At 44.5% G+C, this 15,335-nt stretch overlaps 1 protein-coding gene across 1 annotated transcript in view; it reads right to left on the bottom strand.

Moving 5' to 3' along the window:
• STK32C (serine/threonine kinase 32C) overlaps nt 1-14,710 on the bottom strand; it is a 110,015-nt gene extending 95,305 nt beyond the window's left edge. The window contains exon 1 of the mRNA XM_062579954.1: nt 14,574-14,710. Within this exon, the coding sequence (XP_062435938.1) occupies nt 14,574-14,658 (85 nt within the window). The 5' untranslated portion in view covers nt 14,659-14,710. The remainder of the gene's footprint in view (nt 1-14,573) is intronic.
• Nucleotides 14,711-15,335: the final 625 nt, after the last annotated feature.

Below are 15,335 nucleotides of genomic sequence, written 5' to 3'. Positions count from 1 at the left end.
CAATACGATTTAGTCTATGCTTCATAAATATCTTTTCCCCAAATAAATCTAGTACTGTTAGAGTTTCCTATGAACTTTGTGTATGACAGTCCTAAAAAAAGAAATCTTTGTAAAGGGCTTTCAGATTTCCAAGAATATTGCCAGAATTCTTCCAGCTGGGCCAGCTTCTGTATCAGGAGAGGCTTTTATTACTCACCACACCAACAAATTCACCGCAGGACATGAAAGTCAACCCTGTTCTTCCTGCTGTTTCAGTGTAGCTGGCAATGGGTGTGAGGCCACTGCAAAGAAACACTGCTCATACATGGGATGGAGCAGAAGCTACCGCATCACTGAATCTACAGGGTTAAGAGCACAGAACATTTTGCTTTTATGTGAAAGTAATCACACATGAACTGCACAAAGGCTCACAGTCACAGTTATCCTTTTATATTACTGCTTATTGTCTCCGGGTCCCTATGAAACATTTTATCTGCAAGAACTGCAATGAATGAGTATTTTAGCTACAGATACACTTTAAAAGTTCAGTTTTCTTGCTTTTTAACAGGTAGTTACTGTAGCTCTTGCAATGCTGCATATACCATAATTACTGTATTTCAAGGGTGGCCTCTGCTACAACTTTCCGTAACAGCATTTAATTAGAATTGAGTATTAAGAAGAAAATCACCAAGAAAATCATCTAAAACAGGGCTGACGTCAATTATACTCATTTCCTGCCAAATAAATATATTAACATCATGGAACTACAGTTAATGTCCCTTTTTCCTTTTTTTCTTTTGTTTTCTCATGTGTGACTCCCCCGGAGCGAACCATACGCTGCCCTATCGCCGCAGCGGCTGGTTAAGGAGCAGAGCGGGGGTGCTCAGGCTCGGAGGAACGATTCTCTCCGCACGCAAGGTACGCGGTGGCAACACCGTGACCAGGAACCTCCAATGCACTCCAAGCAACAGCAAGAGCTGTGCTTGCGCCGACGGCATCGCGGCCAAGCTGCTGAGCCCCTCTGGGCACCAGGGCCCAAAGGAGCTCGCTCAGACAGCCTGCATATGTGCATACATATGTGCACACACACCGAACTCAGATCACAAAAACAGCTTTTCTACCTCAATAGGCAAGCAATTACATAAAAAGCTAATGAGTTCTTTATTTACTTACATTGTGATGTGAGTAGTGTGGGATTTCTGCATGTGTGTACATTGTACTTGCAGTTAATTTATACATTACCAAGTTCGCATAGCTTGCCATGCGACAGTGCTGTCAACACAATTATGATATCTTGAAAACAAACTCTGGGTTTTTTTTCTAACCAGAAGCCACTGGTGCACGTATTGTTAGTACACAGCTCCAGAATGCTATTTAAAGCACCCGATCCTATCTTTGTCCTGGAAACTCATGAGCAACAGACGCACTCTCTCAAAATAGTTTTAGCTTGGATAAATGACTGTGCTGTTCAGTCAGAGGGGGCTCGGTATTTTAATGCCTGTGGGGAATGCTGCTGCTCAAGCGACCTCCAATTTCTTCTGATAAATAGAGCTTAGCAGAGGATACGTACACACCACAGGCCAGCAATGTCAATTGCTCACCAGGGCTTTGAAAGGAAAAACAAATCATAATAAACAGTCTGCTGCATGAATGCTTTGATGAATTCAGCCAGAATAACTCCGTGCAAGCAGAGCAGCACACGGCTGAGGCTGCTAAGCAGCAGTGAGCAGCTCAGAGGTAGGGCCCACATGAAAACTTTACCAGAAAGGAGACAACGTAAAGCCAACAGCAATCATGAGGTTTGGATGCGTGTTTTTTACAACCTTTCTAGGATTTCTGATCTCTCCACATGCACTTCTATACTCTGCCATCCATCTCTGGGACGCAAACATAAATTAGCGATGTAATCTATTGTACAGAACTGACAATTCAAAGTGGACATCATTCTTCCCTGCAAAGAAAGAAAAACTGACATCAAGACAGCATTAATTAGTGGCCACTAGTTACACAAGCTTGCAATTTTGACAAACCCGCAATGGAAGAGAAGACATAGCCACAAGTGATTCATGAATACTTTAAAACGCAGCCAGGCCAGACTACTGGCTAGCTAGTACTTCCCAACTTCTTTAGCACAAAGACCCCCCAAAAGACAGGCGTTCCCGGCTTGCTGGAGCCTCAGGACATTGATAGGACCCAACAGCCTGCAGGCAGCTTGCGTTTACCCAACCAGCGCTCGCACCGCTCCTGCCTAGGAATTCCAGTCCTAGGGCTGTCGGCCTGCTTGCTTGCCACCAGTACTGATCCGCGTGTAGGAATAAAACCCTCGCCCAACCCCAATAATGTTCTCCTTACACGGAATACACAGTTCTAGAATTGAGGAGAGCTCTTTTCTGCTGTCGCTGGTTTCTGAAGTGTTACTGCTGAATTGGCCATTACAAATCACTGTTTGATGCAGTAACTAACACCTTAAGGAAGCCCCCATGTTACCAGTGGGTCTATACCATTAGTTAAAACGTAAGGGCAGAGCCCTCACCTGCACCGAGCGGGAATGGCACAGCCGTAGGCACCACAGGACTCAGCAGTTACTCCAAGAATTCCAGCATACACCTGACAGGTAATATCTGCATTGGAGGGATAAGCCAAACACTTCATACACGAGGGAAGAAAAACAAATCAGATCTTTCATAAGACACATTCTATTATACCATTGTACCCTGCATACTACTAAAAGTAGAACAGACATGAAGCACAGACTAAAAGGTATTGAGTCATAAAGGTAATGCCACCTCCAACGTACACATTTAATGGCAGCCCCAGAAAAAAGATCATTTACCTGCCAATAATTTGATTCAAGAGATTGCTGTACTCCTATTGCCAGCTGAAAGGTTGTAGCATGCAAAGACCAACTGAAAAGCCATGGATTTACTTGGGCACATTTAATTTCTGCTCAGTTGTCATGGCAGTGGCTTGTGGGTGTTTGCAATATGTACTGGTGGGGAGCGTGACACTTCTGTAACACATTTGCTATCCAGTGCTTCGAAAGTGTTTGTTCTGTACCTGAAATAGCACAGAAATGATAGTAGCAATAAAAAGCTACTTGTAAGGAAAAGAAAAATGTGCTTCACTAAATGTCCAGAGAATCCTGAGTTGTGCAGATGTGCTGCACTACTTGTTAAGTCTTTGGAAAACAGGGTTAGTCAAGATCCTTCAATATCTGATGGTGTTCTGGATGATTAATTAACATTTAATGCATGTGACTTAAAACTATATCATTTACTTCACTTTTATTGATAAATATAATTAGCTGTCATTGTAACCCACATTTCCTAAAATGCTTTACCTAATCCTTAAAGAGAACTGCTGAGCTTCAGCCCAGGCTTCTAAGTCTTCGTTCCGACTTTTGTTAGTATATTCACACACTAGAATTACAAACACCTCGAAACTCTTCGGGTGACCTTTCCACATGCCCCTATATTGAGTATCATTCCAGAACACCAGTAACAGCAAAGTCCAACGCTAGGAAATGTCTCGGGTGCTAAGTTCCTAAATATCACAACAGTCTATTTTCAGTGTAATTTCTTCCTAGTTACTACCGCGTTTCTCTGTTCTAAGTTAATCATAAAGCTTTCTTTTCTCTCTTCTAGGCATGTGAAATATATATATGATGGCCTTTTTATTGTCACCAGCTAATCCCTCTAAACTCATGGGACACAGGTCATGGCCAAAGCTTTAAGAAATAGCGCTAACTTTTGTTTAGTTGTGGGGTTTTTTTTGTTTTTTGGGGTTTTTTTGTTTTTTGAGTCAAGGATTAAGCTGAAGTGAAGGAAAATGTTTTTCTAAGCTCAAAGACAGTTTTACCTTCTCCTTAAGCAGACCGTGCAGAAATAGGGACCCAAAGAAAATCACCAATATATACAGAGCAATAGCTTTGTGCTTTTATATCTTTATTCTTATCCCCACTGCTTTACATCAAAGTTATCCAGTACACCTTCTCCAACACTCCAAAGCACTGTAACCGGAACATTACACATACAAATTACATTTACATCTTTGGAAAGTGAGGGTGTAATGAAATAAAAACCTCAACAATAAGGTAGCTTGTCATGCTGGAATAATGTTTTGCACATTAATCTGATAGCTGCTTAGAGCACATATCTTAACCTCAGAAGCACACAAACTCTGCCAGGACCACCAGAACCAACTGGGTGTATTTTTGGAATAATAAATAAAAGCTATCAGCTTCCAGAACTGTCTTCCGAGCTCTAAATACATTAATAACTGCTGTTTAACTTAATTACACAGGATGGCTAATCATGAGCCTATAAGGATTCAGTGGGCATAGTCAAACCAGCAAAATGCCGAATTCAGTACATCATTCAGTACTTGCATCGCTTTACTAGTCCCAGGTCTTGAAAAGACCCTGAACAACAGAGTAGATGTAAATTAGCACATCAACATTCACACACTGTCATATCTTATTGCTTAACAGTATTCAGAACCGTCTGTTCCCACACATCCTAAGCACTTTTAATTTTCCGTAACTGTCACCTAAAGCAATTTAATTCCTGAAGAACAGTGGGAGAGGAAAAGAGGACACTGACATTCATCGTCTCTTGTTAGGAGAAGCTAAGCTGCTGGCAAGCTATCCCCCTCTCGCTGCTTAGGGAGATAAATGCCAAAACAGAGATTAGCTATCGTTGTTCTCACCAGCTTCCAGGCACCTCCGTTCAGCTGTAGTAGCTCACTGGCTCTCCACTGAGACCTCAGCTGCAGACATCCGTGGAAACGCCGGTGCACATGGAAAGGTTATCTCACCAATGCTGGGAACGTGATCAATAAGGTGTCTAGATCCATAAAAGAGTGCTCTTAGTTATATTCACAGAAAGTCTGTTTTAAACAGATTGTAAGTATTTTGGCCTTTAGAGAACAGAGAAAGTATTAATTTGGTCTAACATTTTGTGATCTGTATTTATGATTATTTTTTCTTGAGCTGCCCTTTTCCCTCGCTATAAATCAAGTGTTCCATGAATTGCAGCTGGGTTTGCCACAGCATTTTTTAATTTAATTTCAGGCAAACAGCCTCAATTGCCTTCAAGATCTGTTTTAACCTGATGTTCTCTTAGATTTCCCATAAACTAATTTGCCCCTCAAGGCCTTGCATAATCTTTCTTCCTTTGCTTTAAAAGATATCTGGGTGATTCTCACATGAGAAAGGATTGGATTAAAGCTGTATGTTGTAACTGACATTACAAACATTGTCAGGATGGAGCAAAACTTATCAGGATCCTCTAATTGTATTAAGTGAGAAGAATATTATCACATCGCAGTTAGAAAACGGGCCAGATGCTCCACTCTCCTCTGGCTGACACGGGCTGTGACAGTGACACCAAGCAGGCACAAACCTGGCGTAACTCGATGGGAACAGGATGTTTGCAGTGGCTTTGACTCGGAGGCACTGGTCAGCTGGAGGATACCAACGAAATCCCCATCTCTGCTTTACTGCACTGCTGGTTCTCCATAGCATGACACAAAAAGATGAGGTACCATTTTCCATACTCCATGTCACATGAATCACCCTCTGGGTCTAAGCCAACCACCACCCTTAAACCATTTTTTCTCTATCCTCCTGAACTCTCCCTTTACACAGAGGAGCAGCATTTTGGCCTTTCTCAACAGCTGGCTGCTCTCTGGGCTCACTGGATACCTCCACACCAACACTCAGGGATGCGCTTCAGCTACTTCCAGTACTCCAGCATCCCATTTCCCCATATACTGCATCAGTGACTGGTCAGAGCTCTTCAGTCCTTCATGCTCCTCTATTACACTAAAGATAGGGTCTAATTCTCTGCAACAGTCTTCAGCATTGCAGGATCAGTGTCTTAGTGGACTAAGGAAGAATCCTTATAAAGTTGCACACATGAAGCACCTAAAGTGCACCAAGCAACAAAGTCACAGCGCTTGTCTTGTTCTTCTACATCTTCTCTTCCCATGCCTGTTGTGACTGCCTGTAGAAGCAGCTGGTTGTAAAATATACTCCCTTTCTGGAGTAAAATACAATGCTCAAAGCAGGCTGGCTGCCAGTCTCACAGAACAAGTCTTCCTCAGCGAGAGCAAACTATCTGGGGCCTCTCTAACTTCATTCCCCATTGCATAAAGTTAAGTGACCTGTATGCCTCAACGCTCTCTTTCTTAAGCTTGTCTGGAGTTCAAAATCTGGTTAGCCTCTGCTAACAGAATAGTCAGAGGGCTTCTCTCAATGGAAATCATGCAAAAGTTCAAGAGCTCCAGATGTGATTTAAATACAGAAGTTTGGGGGAAAAAATTAAAGGGCAAGGAAACAATAAGGGTGCCAGATATGACATACAAGATTTCCAAGGCAGAGAAACAAAAATACTTCATCTATTAGGAATTAAACAAAGATTTGGAAAAATAAAGTCCCATGACTGAATAAGGTATATCTGATACATATCCCCTAATATCCCCACTGAAATCACGGAGATTTTGCATGCATATCATGGGCATCATATGGCTTACATTTGGAATACAATTATTTTGTGACATAATCATGATACTGATTTAACTGGTAAATCATAGCTGTTGTGATATGGATTCTCTAGACCACTAAGAGTAACTGCAACTTGCACTTAATTGTAAAACAGAAAACAACAAAGTAAACGTGAAGGAACAAAACATCTGTGAAAGGCAGGAAAAATCATGTTTCTGGTCTCTATGCATATAGTATTATTTCTTCAAAAGAGAGCTCATTTTGGGGGGGGGGTTTGGGGTTCTTTTTAACTGTTTAATTATTTTTTCAAGTTATAAATTAGAAGTTTTAAACAAAAATATATGGTCTTAAACTAACACATGTGAAAAAAACATGGTCTTCAGTGAGCAGTATTAACAGTTTCACATAACTGCTTTTGCTATGTTCAAGGGACAAGTTTTGTACCTTTTATTGTTGTAAATCCAGAATGGTATTTCTCCAGATTTATTTCAGTCCTATTGACAATGGATTATGGCTTTGAATGAAGATAGTAAAGTGACAGCAAAATTACTAATTATTTCTGAAAGGAAAAGAGAGCCAATAATCCAGATGTTGTGCATGTTACCATACACTTCCATGATTTTCAATTACTAAATTAGCTGGATTTAAACTATTTCTGCATTACTCAACATGGAAGAGCTCTCCAGGCGCTGAGCTCCCCTCACCAGGAAGCCGGCGGGAATGGCTCATTTTTGCAGAACTCTTTCCACCACGGATTCGGTGATCTCACAACCCCACCATTTCCCATAGGTTCTAGCCACATCTTAAAATCCACCTGGCTCAACAAGTGTACCCCTCCTCTCCTCTCTTCTTCTAAAAGGAAGAGAGATGCAAATCAAGGCTCATCATTTCTTCTCCTTCATGAGCAATATAGCGTATTATTTTCCACCTGTGTTCAGATATATCACTATGACCTAGAATCAGAGAAAAACATGGTATGACAGACATTCCTAAACACACACAGGTAATGCAGATTTATGTTAAAAGGGAGTCTAAGTGAGCCTCTTAGGCCTGCTTCACTGCAGTGGGAAGCCTGTCAGTAGCCATTCGACAGCGTTACCTTTAGAAAACACCTCCGTGACGGGTCACACTCAAACCCAAGGTCCTGAGCAGGCCACACCGAGGCAGCAGTGCTAGATCCTCCACCGACTGACCATCATTTTACAAAACAAGCAGTATGAAGTTTTGAACCACTAGTCTGAACAAACAGCATCTGCTTTTTTAGGGAGTTTACGCAGTAGCCAATGTGGGACAGAAACCTGTATCTGGATAAACTATGCAAAAAAGAGCCATGAGTATGCAAAAAGTAAGACTTAAATGACAATATCAAACAGCTCCTCCAACACCTCCTTATAATCTTCACTCCTCCCTCCCCCCCACATACATACTTACCATTTTGATACATCAGGGTTTTTTCACCCTCTTGTTTTTAAATAACAGGCAAAGGCATCTGTGCTCCCAACCCACAGCCACAAAAGAGTCAAGCTCTGAAAAAAGTTTGCCTTGCAATCTGGTAAAGGTTTTTACAGATTACTAAGTTATACAGGCCTAGAGATATGGCTCCTGTGGTTATCAAAATAGGCTCATTTTCCTCTCTTAAAAAAAAATTTTAAAAGCACTGTAGTAAGTAATATAGAGAACACAGAAGCTTAACATATCTGTATTTGACCCTAAATAAATAGGATTTGGGATTTTATAGCTGCCTTACTGGGCATTAGGCCATAGTTTTCTAATCAAAACCACAGTATTCATTCAACAAATTCAACAGAGTTTGAAAACCCTGCTTAGAGGAGATTAAAAAGCTATGCAAAAGAATCAGTTTTTGATTCTTGACCTCCTCAATGGTGGTGAAGCCGAGCCCGATACACGTGGCACTTCTGGGGCTCCCGGGCACGAGCCAAACCCTAGAGACAGGCAACAGCGCTGACTCAGGCCAGCCTCCCCCACCGGAGACGGGGAAACAGCCGCAGGCACTTTGTGCGGCTCCGACCCGGCAGCTCGAGCGACGCAGAAGTCAGAAGTCCTCATTTCAGAGTCCTAAAAACGCTGCACGCTCTCAGTGCGAGCACCGAGTTAGGTATACAAGATCCACTAATGAGACAAACACAGTTTTAGTCTTCAGAAATCACATTTCACGTGTGCTTGTCATCTTCTGGAACAGCCCGTCTCCTCCGCCCTGGAACGGAGCGGGGAGGGCCGTCAGCTCTGACCCCCGCTGTGCCTCTGCCCGGAGCGAAAGGTCCTGCCTGGCAACTCAAGGGTTTTAATCGGAAAACAGTAAGATGCAATTCAGTGAAGCGACGGGACGAAGAGGACACTCGCTTTCCGCTGAAGCAGGACTTTTAAAGCGTCACACCACTTCACTGTATTTTAAGGAAACCAAATACCAGTTACAGCTAACTTACTGTTGTAATTTTGAGTTATTTGCAACTGGAGCAAACCAGGCGCAGTGATTTACCTCCGTGGCTAACTATAGTGAAAACAGGAATTGACTCTTGTCTTTTCCGTAAGTATGATTCACTCTGGCTCTGCCGGTGTTGATACGTGACTGGTACTTAACCAAATGCACAGCAGCTCGGGGTATTTGCTAAAGTCAAAATGTATGGGCATGGCATATGCTAACACAGAAGGAAAATCTAACAAGCTAATCTTACTGCTCACATACCGGACCTTCTTTGTTTACATAACTGTACTTCTCACTACTCAATTAAGCAGTGTAATAAATCTCTATCTGCAAAAATACGGAATGTAAATCACTCATTACTTGACTGCAGTTTTTGAGGGATGCATTTGTTCAACAACATTCCACTTCGTTTCACAGAAACAAACATCTGAATTATTTCTGCACAAAACAAGATGTTGCGAAAAAGTAAGTACATGATAGAAAATAGTTAAACTACGTAAAGTTTCCACGTTCCAAAGATTCCTGACTCCTGTTCCTTCCCCTGAGCAGCTAGGCTCTTACGGAAGATGCACAACACACAGGTTTGAACCTCTGCAGAGGCTGAAGACTCAAATGAGGCTTTGTTCCCGTCCCTGCTCTCCTGCAGGGCTGCCACTCTGATAGCACCGACAGTCTCAAAACACCTGTTTGGTTCTCTTAAGGTCTCAATTTGGGGGGCGAGAGGGGATCTCAACCTTAAGAAATAATGCTTAGCACTGTTGAAAAAGCTGGACATTTTGATCTCACTGGATCGGAAAATAGGAAGCAAAGGTGAACTATAAGCATAGCTTTCCAACCTACTCATGATTTAGAAATGATTCAAGTTGATAATTAAACTTCAGTCTGAGAATTTCTGCCCTTTCCTGAACTTCTGACTGGGAGCAGCAGCATCCAACAAGAGCAGATTCAAAAGGCAAAGGCCCCAAGAATGGCACGCAGGAGCAAGGCACGGGTCAAGCACTGGCAAACGCGATTATTCGTGAGACTGATGTACAGAGAAATAAACTCCTTGTGTTTTTGCTCTCTAGAATATCACAGTGTAGTAATAAGGATGTATTTTCTGATGTGAGTGTAACCCTATAGCCTGCCAGTACCTCGTCTGAAATTAAAATGGAGATTATTTTAAGCACGTTACCCCAGGTTTTGCAACTTCTTGCCGGTTTCCATGGGGATGGGAGCAGCGCGGTGGCAGCTGCAGAAGGCCTCCTCAGACTCCTGTAAATTTCTGCCACGACCCCAAGGAGGAGAAGGAAGTACCATTTCTCAAACACCACTTAGACCTGAAGAGTCTTCTGTGCCCAATATATTCCTGAAGCTGAACTACTTCAACTGCCACAAACTCAATGGCTAAGAAAACGTTTTTAAGATGCTTTTTACTTCACCATGAAAATATGCTCTTACAGAATAGTATTTCTCAGCTTGAGAATTTGCAATGGCTATTCTTAAAGCTGGACTCTTATAAGTTATACCACTTTTAGAGCTACATGTATAAACACTCCCAGGTATGGGAAGAGACCGAGTCCATGACAGTGTTATGATTTTGTCAGCCCATATTCTAGATGCCTCTCTCAAAACTGACAGAAGAAAGCTGTAAGTACCATCCAAATTACTCAAGTCCAGCGTGACCAAGGCTGAGTCATTCAAGAGCCAGGCAGTCCATTCCTTGTAGTTCTGTGACACTGGATTTGCAATTCCACAGGAGCTTCCACAGGCCCCTTTGAAAAACAGAAGCCTTGCCATGACGACGCTTGACAACACTTTAATTACTTCCCCTTTAAGGAGAAAGGCTTCCTTCATTTTCTTTTAAAACACTGTATGTTTCCGCTGTAGATATAAAAGATGAATAAACCTCCAAAAAGGAGCTGCCCTCTATAAAAAAAACAAAACCAAAACAAAACTACGTCCCTGTCAGATGCTTCTCCGGGTAGAGGCCACGCGGATTGCGCTCAGCACAGGTCTAGGAGCTCCTGGTGCTCAGAGCAAGGAAAAGGGGATCCGCGGATACCAAAGTCGAGCCCTCTTGTAAAGCAGAATTAGGTACCCAGGTACAAAAAACAAGCACCTCCTTACTCTTCAAAGAGAATGGCTGTAACCAGTAATACCCTTTATTTTCATACTTCAATTTGATCAGTTTTCCTAATACTGCTTGAGCTAAAGAATTTCAAATTGATTATTTTTAAAGAAGAAAACTTCCATGCTCATTTCATCCAATCTGAGGACTAATGCTATAGCATACATTTTAGTCAGACTAAATTAGTGTTAGAGCTGTTCACACCTGTGAACTGTAAAACTGGGAACTATTTTAAAAAGTTGACTTTAAACCAAATAAAATAAACTGCATTTGCTCCCCTTAAAAAAAGCCATAAGCACATTGGTAGAGAAGCAGTCAAAGAAGGGGCTGGCAATCACAGGATCAGGAGAAAATACTAATTATGATTAAAATAATTAGCCTGCAGCATTAAACCCCCTTAAATCAGCTGGAAGGCTAATTTCAGCTGGCACTGCATTGATGTGGCACGACAGGCAAAAAGGCCTCAGACCCATCGCCTCAGTTTAAATGAGCGAAAGAACAGCTCAACTGATAGCACCAGATGGCTTTACATATTTTTATTCATATTTATATCCTCTTTCTTAGTAAGCCACTTTGATCCAGGAGGATCCATAACCAAAACTCGCTTTTTAAATCTTTCTTAGGTATAACTGCATATCAAGACGCATCATGCTGTAATTTTAGCCCCTTCCCTCACGTAACCTAACTGTGAGCACAGCTAATAACCCCAAGTGTAAGAGTTCCTAGTATTTTCTGTTACTCAGACATTTTTCAATTGCTAGCAACTTTGCTAACTTCAAGGACATTTGGGCCAAAATAATCTTGTTGGCTTCACAATGATGGTTTTACCTCTTGGTTAAAAATGTCAACAAAAATATGTCTGATAATTTCCCAGAAGGACAGCGAAAATATTTTGTACCTACATTAAAAGCAACTCTTACAACTGCCTTGTTGAGAAATTCTAGTGTTTCTCTGCTTTGGAGCAGAGATTTGGAACTTCAGAACAGGGAAATAACTTTGAGGAGAAGAAAACAAGCAAACAGAAAACAGAGGCAACCTGGGACCCTGACTGTGCCGTCTTCGGTTTCAGTGAAGACATTCACAGATAAAGTGACAAGGTTCTTACGAGAATAAGTAACAAATCCAAAAAAGGCCTTACAGACAGAGACCTGTTTTTCCTGAGGGAAAACAGTACATGCTTATATGATCTAAGCATGTACCATAAATTCACAAGCCTACACGATTCACTTAAGCTTTCTGAGGTCACCTTAATTCCAGCACGGTATTACTAGGTAGTATAGGTATATGACGCATGCTCAGCCTTATAGCCCAAACATTCTTCTTCCAGTTGTGTATAACAACAACGTAACAACATCCTTTGTGTAGGTTAAGAAACACAGCATTCCCCCCAAAAAAATCAATTTACAGTTTGATTTTTACAAAGAGAACTACTGCTGAAAAGCTTTGCATGTATTTTTGTAATGCAAAATTTGGACAAGAAAGTGGCAACTGAACTAGTTTCAATCAAAGAACTTAGCAGACCTGAGCTCGGTTTATGCTGTTACACACATTAACCTGCTCTGTTCAGAAACAGGGTATAACTCACTGTTAGAGACTTTTTGTCAGATTATGCAACTATCTAGTATCTCTAGATGGATAGCTGGAGCATGTACTTGGGACTGGTGCATTTTTAGCAATTACTGCACATACAAACTTTTCTATATAGATAATACTACTTGAAGATAACGTTCGTCAGTGAGGGGAACCACTCTTTGCATGAATTAAAGCTTTCTATAAGGAATCAGAAAGCATGAAGACACTCTCCTGTCAAACTCAGCTTTCCCATTAACTGGATCATAACTCTGAAATGCTCTAAAATATTTCAAAGATTCTACCAGCAAACAAGAAACATCAAAATGTGCATGCTGCAGTCAAGCAAATACCAAAAACACGAGTGTCAGAAAAAGATACATTATCCATTCTTTCACATTAGTTCAGACAAAATTCTACAGAACTTGTCCCACTTGGCCTATACTGAGTTCACAATTAAGAGAAATTTTATTTCCAGTAATACCAATATTCTTATTGGTATTTTCCAGTAGAAGGGAATCTGCCCTGAAAAACAGTACCTGAAAAAGTTCAGTTCCAGTGCTACCAAAAGTGATGCTGAAAGAACTGAAGAGGATTGAGAGAAAACCCACAAGAGAGACTTAAATAGATCATTTACCTTCAGAGCTCTCTGATTTTCAGTTTCTATGCCATTTATCAAAGAAAATGCTGGATAGATTTGATCACAGTCTGCTACCACACAAACACAGAAATATGACAACACAAAATCCTTCTCTCTCTCATGCTAATATCCCATAGCAGGAAGCGGAACTTGGGCAGATTCAGAGCGTAGAGAAAGCACTGATTTGTACCTGGGAGGTTAACCGCACAGAAAACCCACCACGGGTCGTAACGGCTCTCCAACTCTGGAGAGCTTCAGATCTGGAACAGATTCATCTCCCTCCCAGAACTATGCTCTGGTTTAGCTGCATCCGCTTGACCTGAAGCAGTAAGTCAGTAGTCTCGTAACCCACCCTAGCAAAGTCAGTACGACGACTGTAATGATTTTTTTTTCCTTAAAAGTCTATGCATTTGTAGTTAGATTTATACGCAGATATATTTTGGACTTTGTGTTATTACTCACTAGAATAGAGGTTAACCTTATATTGACATAACCCCCTTTTTATTAAAATTAATTTAACCACTTACTTGAGACTTCAGTTAGGCTCATTCTTGTATATCCAGCACTGAGAACCTTTAGGTGAAATTTCACGTGCTAACCCATTCTGCTCAGTTTCTTTTCCCGTTTAAGTTGTCAGGACTAATAATTCTTTCACATTATGTCACACTCAAAGCTAAAGTCTTAACTGGCTTCTTTATTTGAAGAAGTTATTGGAATGTCTTAAGAGATCGCCATAGCAACCATGCCGTGCCAGTAAATACGAGTTCACCAGAACAACACTGTAATTGCTCTGAACACACTAACAAACGGTGAAGAGCAGGCAACATTAGGAGAATAAGGCATCACAAGTCTCCGCTGTTGCAAGCGCTGCTCAAGAACACCTCGCTTTGTATATTCAGATTTCTGACCACGCTTGCTCATCTGCAAAGTTTACCGTCCTCTCTCACCGGGTGCATGCGGGCTCGGCTCAAAATTGAAAGTTTTCCGAATTAATCAGCAAAGCCTCCAGTTCAAACGCCCCCAGCCGACCCGCTCGCTGTTCCTGTCGACCCGCCGCCGCCGAGAGCGGCGAACCGCGGCCCGGCCCGGCCCGCCGGCCGCCGCCACCGCACGGGCGCTGCCCGCCGCCCTTCCCGCGCCGCCCCGCGCCCCCCTCGGCCGGCGCGACCGGGGCCGCCCCCTCCGCGCTCCCGCTGCGGCGGGAGCACCGCGAACCCCCTCCCCGCGCCGCCGCTCCGCAGCCCCTCGGCGCCCGCAGTCCCGCCCGGACCTTCCCGCGCCGCCAACAACTTCGCCGCGGCCCCGCGGGCGCGGCCGCCGCGCTCACCGTCCTCGCGCTCGTCGAACACGGGTCTCCGGGAGGACGAGGCGCTCGCTCCCATCCTCTTCTTCCACTTGCCCCAGTGAAACATCGGGAGCCGCGCCGCGGGGCATGCCCTGCGCCCCGGCCCGCCGCCGCCGCCGCCCTCAGGCGCCCCGCGCCCCGCCGCCGCCGCCCGCCCGCATGGCAGCGCCCGCCGCAGCGCAGCGCAGCGCAGCGCAGCGGAGCCGAGCGCAGGGCGGCAGCGCCCGCCGAGCCGAGCCGAGCCGCGCCGAGCCGGGCTGAGCCGGGCCGCGCAGCGCCCCCCGGCGGGCAGCGGCGGCGGCGCCGCCCCCAGGTGCGGGCAGGGCCGCGCCGCGCCGCGCCGGGCCGGGCGGCACCGCCCCGCGCCGCCGTTACCTTTCACCCGCCGAGCGCATGGCGGGGCGGCGGCGGCGGCAGCGCCCGCCCCGGCCCGGCCCGGCCCGGCCCTCCGCCCCGCCCTGCTCCGCCCCGCACCGCCCCGCACCGCCCCGCACCGCACAGCCGAGTCTAGCTGGGCCGCGGCCGAAAGGGGCCGGCGGCGGCGGCGGCGGGAAGGGGGCGGCCGCCCTCAGGGCGGCGTGGGCGGGAAGGGACCGGCCCCCTCGGGGCGGCGGGAAGGGACCGGCCCCCTCGGGGCGTTGGGAAGGGACCGGCCCCCCTCGGGGCGGCGGGAAGGGACCGGCCCCCCTCGGGGCGGCGGGAAGGGACCGGCCCCCCTCGGGGCGTTGGGAAGGGACCGGCCCC

The sequence above is a fragment of the Rhea pennata genome, chromosome 7 (assembly GCF_028389875.1).
Source record: "Rhea pennata isolate bPtePen1 chromosome 7, bPtePen1.pri, whole genome shotgun sequence".
In the NCBI taxonomy this organism is placed as follows: Eukaryota; Metazoa; Chordata; class Aves; order Rheiformes; family Rheidae; genus Rhea; species Rhea pennata.
The sequence above is the reverse complement of the archived record's forward strand: the minus strand, read 5'-3'. Positions and strand labels throughout refer to the sequence as shown.